Source organism: Dipteris shenzhenensis, chromosome 18, assembly GCF_047967505.1.
Source record: "Dipteris shenzhenensis isolate YYH24624 ecotype China chromosome 18, Dip_SZ_1.0, whole genome shotgun sequence".
Lineage (NCBI taxonomy): Eukaryota > Viridiplantae > Streptophyta > Polypodiopsida > Gleicheniales > Dipteridaceae > Dipteris > Dipteris shenzhenensis.
This window is the reverse complement of record NC_141613.1, coordinates 2027920-2035089: the sequence shown is the minus strand read 5'-3', so window position 1 is coordinate 2035089 and position 7170 is coordinate 2027920. Positions and strand designations below refer to the sequence as shown.

Genomic DNA, 7170 nt, shown 5'->3' with positions numbered 1-7170 from the left:
GAAGTGAGTAATTAATTAATGCATTTTCATGCGAGGTACGAGTAGAGAAGAGAAACCTCAAGTTATAAGAGGCATTTTCAATACTACACTAACCACTATGCATTCAATACTATTGTAATGTACTTTTCCATGTCAAATCATTCTAGATGCACTATGCATTCACTACCATTGTAATGTACTTTTTGATGTGATGCTCTATAAACATGTAGCCATGCTAATTTCTCATATGACTAGTTACACAATACATAGTAAGCAAAATCTCTATGGGTTTTCTTTTTCACTAGGTGTGACCACCTAATGATACAAGCTATTCTTTCTCCAAAAAAAATATGAAAGCTCTTGGATAATGGCATTATTCCTATTGTTAGTTAAGAAAGCTAATGAATGTGATGAGTGTAGATTCTCATGGTATACTAAATTTAATCCCATGTCAACACATACTATTAGATCTAGTAGGTTTATTTATGATGGGTCTTAATTGTCAAAAATCTAGGTCTACATTGTGAGGGTAAAAACAAGATCATATCTTAAAATAAAAGAAGAGCAATATCTCTTTGTGTAGAATATGCTTTCATAGAATATATGAGAATTGGGATAGATTGAGTTGTTTATTAATTATTACTACATGTGTGTGTGTGTGTGTGTGTGTGTGTACGTGCATGTGTCATCGGAGCCTCTACTCCAAGCTACTCTGTATGAGAGCAATGCAAAGCACGGGCCATCCGCAAGTGTCACTCAAGCGGTTCCCGGATTGTTGCAATGTGTTCCATGAGAGAAAAGGGGAAAGGGGAGAGGGGAGAAGAGAGGGGACATGGAGGGAGAAGGGAGGGAGAAGGAGGAGGGAAGAAGGGGGATGGAGTGGCAAACACAAAGGCATTACCAAGGAAACAAGAGAACCCCAAAAGACACTCTTGTAAGAGAAGAGGGAGCTTGTATTCCAAACTTGTGCATACAACAATGAAGACCAAAGTCAACCATTTGGCCTTTTATAGATATCATGCCTGTTGAAAGGAGGGCCAACCCTTTTCCTTATACCACTCTCTCTCATCTCTCTTTTGTTGCAACCACTTGGACCCATATGGCATTCTCTCAACCTCCTCTTGTCTTCGAATGGCTCTTGTGTTATTCATATACAGGATCCAAATGGCTCTTGTGTTATCCTTGCCAATTTGGATGATCCCAGTGCTACCTCTTGTGTTGAGCCATTTGTAGCTCAAACCCCATAGGGCCAACTTGATATTCTCTTGATGTTGAGCCATTTGCGGCTGAAAATCCATTCCAAATCTATCACCGTGCTCTGTGGTTATGGCTATTAACATGGCCCCCCTTCCTATTGCTGAGTCGCCCTCAGCCGCGCAGGAGTAGGTGAGTGGAGAGGACTGTTTGGAGGACTGCATAGTAGTTCAATTGGTGGGGGGTGATCTGCGTGAAATAAGAGCAAAACTTTCAAAAGTGGGTGGCATGCATGTCCTCGAAGGTGCAAATGTGATGGCCATCGAGGTTGCGGACTTGGAGGTAGAGGCATAAGTCCTAAAATTGAGAGGGGCCGATGTCGGGGTTGAAGACAATTTGGTTGTTGAGATTATGAAGCTTGTCATCAATGGGCCTACTGTGGGTGGGGAGATCACATAGTAGCAAGAGGATGAGGTGGTTGAAGTGCACCGCTTCCACAACCACTGTGGGAGGCTGGAACAGATCCGTAGTTGTCGTTGAATGATTGGAGGCGGAAGAAAAATCCCTCCTGAGTCATTTCATTGGGAAAATTGTACTGTGAGAAGTTGTTAATAATATTCGGATCCTTTTGTTGGAGCTCCCGGAAGTGAGTCCAGGTCCATCATCGTTCCATGGCCATGTAGAGGGGATGGATCCACCGCTCAAGGTGTGCACTGTGATAGTAGCACCAAAAGTATTTCTTTTTAAAAAAGGAGATGCGCCAATGGGGTTGAAGGCCGGCATCCGAGTCAATGAGGGGAACGGGCATGTCAAGGGGAGGTCGAGGACTAAGTAGTAACCGCCATGTGTGTGCTTTGGATGGGTTCGTTGCCAGTCATTGAAGGACTGGGTAATGAGTTGAGTGAGGGAAAAAACTTCCATAATCTCCTTTGGTGAAGGCGAGAGCCTTCTAGCTAAGCCTTCCAGTGATGCATGAGGGTGATGTCAAGTAAGTCCTGGAGGATTGTAGATTGGGCCGCCATTGGATATCTTCGAGAAGGGATGAGGGGGGTGCTAGAGGGACATCATCGTTGTCATTTGGCATAGGTTCCTCCTCAGTAGTCCGTGTGGGCAATGGATCGATGGGTGTAGGTACAAAATGTGCCGGCTTTAGGAGCGTGTTGAGCGACTCATCCTGAAGGTCAATAAGAGTGGTGGAGGAAATGGACTAGAAGGTCTTGTGCTGTGCGAAGCTAGTGTTGGAGGCATTAGAGGAGTATTCCATGAGGTTTGTGCGGGGGAGAGGGGGTGGGATGGGATTGGTGGGCTGCGGGGGGCGTTGGTCAGGATTTGTAGGGGGTGGCTACGAAATTTCGGTGGGAGGAGTGGTAGAATTGAAGATGGCTATGGCTTCCTGCCCTTCCTCCTTGGTGACATCTTCGGGGTAGACTACATGAATTGTTTCAAAACCATGAACATACAAACAGCTGCAGCAGAGGTGAGTGATTCTGGCTTCCAGAACGAGAATGTATTTAGGTGCTTTTGTGGAATCACTATCTTGATTTATGCTCAAGCTCATCAATTCAGATAAATTTGGGAACAGAGGATAGCTTGACTATACGACTAAGTTGTTTATAAGTGTCTCTTCGACAAGCGGCCTTGCCATGTGTTCTTTCCCTTTACCTTAATAGGACTTGTGATTCAAGGACTATCTCAACTTTGAATTGGTTTCTTAAGACGTGGTGCAAAATTAATTTGTGCCATATAAGTTGACCATAAACAAACATCCATAAAATTGTGCTTGTCACTTATCCTTCCAAAGGTAGAACCTCAAATTAGTGCCACTGGAACAAAAAGACCAACATTGGAAGAGGTGGCCACAGCTCACATACGAGCAACATTTTTAATATGTACTTGTTCAATCATGCATTCATCCAATGTTTTCAAATTGAAACAATAAGTCATGAGATACATATTGTAAACATTTCAAAAAAATTATATGGGAAATTTTTATTTTAAAATTAAAATTACATATTATTAAGTTATAGATGTTAACATTATAAGCATTGTCTTTTCGGTAGAGTGCAATTCTAAGATTAGCTCATTAATATACCGTGGCTAGCCACGGGTTTCACACGAGTTTCAATTAAGCACGTAAACGAAAGCCATGCATTTCACGTAACAGGCATTTCAAAGAACGTAGTCGTCGTCGTCGTCGTCGTCGTCATGTTGTTGGTGGTGGTGTTGGGTAGCCAGCGCCCACGCCTTCACTTTGCGATCTAAGCTCCCACTGTAAAGCATCCATCTTCTTCCTCCCCGTGCTGCAGCAATAGAAGCAGCAGCTATGGCCTTCACAGGCCCCCTGTGCCCCTCCAGCACCGCCATGCACTCGTAGTGCTCCTCCCCCCTCCTCCTCCTCCACACCCTTATCGCTCTGTCTGCTGCCCCGCTGCATACCACCTCCTTCCCCACCGCGCATACCGTCAGTACCGCTCTCCTGTGCCCCCTCAGCCCTCCCCCCTCCCCCATCTCACTCACCCTCCCTCTTCTCTCCCACACCCTCACCCAGCAATCCGATCCCCCCGAATACAATACCTCCTCATCCTCGCTCCCAGCCAACGCGTTCACCGCTGCTTTGTGTCCCTCCAAAGTTGCCACCAGTGCGTGCTTGTTCCTCGCCGGACACCTCCCCCATAGCTTCACCGTCCCGTCCGCCGATGCTGTTGCCAGTATCCCGTCCCTCCACACCATCACCGCATTGATCGCATCGTTGTGAGCTTTGAACGATTCTATGCATTTACATGTCAACATACTCCAAACTTTCACTGTCTTGTCCCATGATGCTGAGTATAGCAGACCGTTTCTTCCAACAGCCAGTGCGCTGATAGTATCCACATGGTCCACCCACAGGTCTTTGTGATGTCGGCGTGTCTCGACATAATTCTTTTGAGACAGCATGCGCAATACACGATCCACATACGTAGGAAGCACTGCGATGATTCTATGACGAATGGTTTGGCCTTCCCCGGAGCTCCGCCAAATTCTAATCTTGTGATCCTGGTGAGCACTGTAAACATTGTTCGCCACCGCTACGAGAGATTTAACAACTCCATTCCCAGAGCCGAAACGATCAATCTCTTGGAACTCTGGCACTCTGAAGGCTCGAATATCCTTGCTTTGGGAAGCGCTATACAGTCGGGTGCCAGCTACTGCAATTGCCAAAACTTGGTCATTGTGGCTCTCGATCGTGGCCACGCAGCGGCCCTGGTCGACTTGCAACGAGGTGGGCTCATAGTAATTTCCAGAGCCAAGGGTTGGCCTAGGAGTGCCAGATGGACCTCGACTATACATCCCAGAATCAGACCTTATGGTACGCCTATCAATGTTCCTCTTCCAATCCGAGAAAGTATCCAGGAATGCACAGCCAAGGTTGGTTTGCATGCAGGTTTCCATCATGGCAGAGACAACTTAATGCTACCGGTTTGAAAACTCTGAAGGGAAAAGCAACGATTCGGAATAGGTAGCCTAGTTCATGTATATGATTCTAAGCGGAGGGCTTGGAAACAACGAACCAGCTATGAGGGACGGAGACTCTCGTCCGAAGCGAATGATAGTTATTCGCCACCTCCTAAGAAGTCTAGGTAAAGGTCGTCATGATTGGAGAAGAGGTGTCGGAATGAGAAAACGATGGTGAGGACCACAGGACGGACAAGACTGGGAGGCAACACGTAACCAGATAATCGAACCTGGATGGAGATAGGTGAACAAGCGGTTGCCATCTCACATCCTTCGCGTGTTCTTGCGTAATTTTCATGGCTAGGAGTGAATTGAACTTGTGGAATCCTTGAGCTGTATGATAGTGATGATCAGCTAATGATCTCGTTACTCTTTCGTGCAAGTTATTAATGTCTAAGTGGATGGGTTCAAGGTTTTTCCACTTAAGGTAGTGTGTGAAATTAAGTAAGGTTTAGAAAGATAGCTTGTAACACATGGTATGTGGTGGGCTCCTATGTCATATCTGGAGTCATATCCTTTCCATCCCTTAAATTTCTAGAGTTTCGCACATAGTATTCTGAGAAGACAAGCTAAGTCTCTTACGCCATCCACTCCCCTCCTCTTGAAACTCCTTCCGACCCTCTCCACCATTTGTGTCTTCTTCCCACAAGTCGTACAAGCTATGTCCCCAACAATCCAATCGTCCTTCACCATCAAGCTGCAAAGATGCTGAATAGAAGGTCCATTTTGTACTAGGACATCCGTGTACCCTATGGATCTTGCCTCTAATGGTAAAATTCATGCTAAGCATATACAATGGGAGTCAGATGGAAAAAGCAAGGGGAAGGCCAATGCAATTGTGGGTTCCTTTCTCGTTCCTTTACCCAAGGTTGAGTGCAAGGCATTCAAATCACCACCTCTATTTTCCTTCTTTCACCGAGAACTAGGATCCTTAGTAATAGATAGTACATCGTTAGTGTGGTTTACATGTATACATTTGCATGGCTCCCTGTTATATTCTGAGCCATGCTCCTTTTTGCTTTTATCTGTCCCCTATGTTCAGCCTTTGCTCTAGCGTTGATCTCTTGAGCTTACATTGTAGAACACGATGTGCATTTAGTATGGTTTCCCACCCAATGCAACTAAATTCTTATACACATGCAACCCTGACAAAACATATGTGCCTCAGGATCTATGGAGCACTCTAAGGTGGATGGAACCTGTGTGGAAACATGATGAAGAGAGTGCTCATGACATGTATCTCAAGTCAATTAGGTTCCAAGATAGATTAGCTTGGACTCATAAAGAGAATCTTGAGATAGTGCAAAGTGCTTGATTGATTTACTTCAAATGAACCTCCCTTTTATAGGTGAGGGTACTTACATCCATTTGCTTGCTCATATGTGGGATACCTTCTCCATGCCATGTGGCAGCTTTCCCTTTACTCATACCTTTGCTCTACATGTGCTCATGGCACCACAACTCTCAACACCTCCCCTTGGTGCCATAATCCTTTGGCTACTGCAAGGTGATCAGATGTGAGTTACAAATCCATCACCTCTCCTTAGTGCATGCATTGCTACTTAAGGTGGTCAAGTGTGGGTTTTACACGTCAATACCTCCCCTGGGTGCTTTCATAGCTACTCTCAGGTGGTCAGGTTGATTACAAACAATATAGGCAAGGTTGGCAAAGTTTTTGCTTTTCAATACATTCCATTGATGTCACCTTTTGGCTCATGGCTTGATGACGATGGTGTTTGCTTCTTTGCTTGACGTAGCTTCATGCATGATGCTTTGTTCTTCCATGTGCCTTGATGCTTTATGTGTGGATGCCATGTTTCAGGCTATGGTCATCTCATACACTTGTGCTTTTGGCATGCTTATGACAGAAATGTGTGCATTCATGCTTTGCTTTATCATTTGTTGCAAAGGTCTTACCAATTGATTTCTTTCAATATTGGCAGTGTCTAATTGCATACAATGATTTTGATCTGACAAGCGCGTAGAGCTCGAAAAGACGATCACTTTTGCCTTTTGGAGCATGTCCAAATTCTTCCTGGATTGCAAGTTATGGCTTGTCAAAGATTCTATGAAGAAGAGGGCCTTTGATGATGTGGCACAGGGATTCACATGCTGAATTTGATACTGTGCTTAGCAAGGAGCTGTGTGCTTAGAAGGCACTCGGGTGATGTGGCACAACTTTGACCAAACTGAAACTCAACCAACCTGTAACTAAACCAAAGTCTTTGAACTCAAGGTTAGCTAAACTCAACCATTGTGTTAACCAAGGTTAGAATCTATCTTCCACATGGCAAGAAACTGACCAAGCCTATGAACCATGGGTTAACATCACCTAACCTCGGTTAGAGCCTATCTGCCACGTGGCACTTGTAGACTAACCCAAGGTGAGTGGCTTATCTGCCACGTGTCTTCTCCATCTGCTGCCACGTGTCTAATTGTGGAAAACCTTGGGAGACTTTGTGAAGAGATTCCTAGATTTTCAAAGGCTATCTATGACCTCTG

General features: G+C 45.0%; 1 protein-coding gene across 1 annotated transcript; it reads right to left on the bottom strand.

Annotated features, from left to right (window-relative positions):
- Positions 1-3342: 3342 nt before the first annotated feature.
- LOC147890694 (protein JINGUBANG-like) lies at positions 3343-4605 on the bottom strand. Its single transcript, XM_087389782.1, has one exon. The coding sequence runs from the start codon at positions 4603-4605 to the stop codon at positions 3343-3345; it is 1263 nt and encodes a 420-aa protein (XP_087245908.1).
- Between the last annotated feature and the right edge of the window lie 2565 nt (positions 4606-7170).

Bases quoted from the DNA above. Each gene is read 5' to 3' on its own strand.
- LOC147890694 (XM_087389782.1), bottom strand. From the start codon at position 4,605: ATGGAAACCTGCATGCAAACCAACCTTGGCTGTGCATTCCTGGATACT.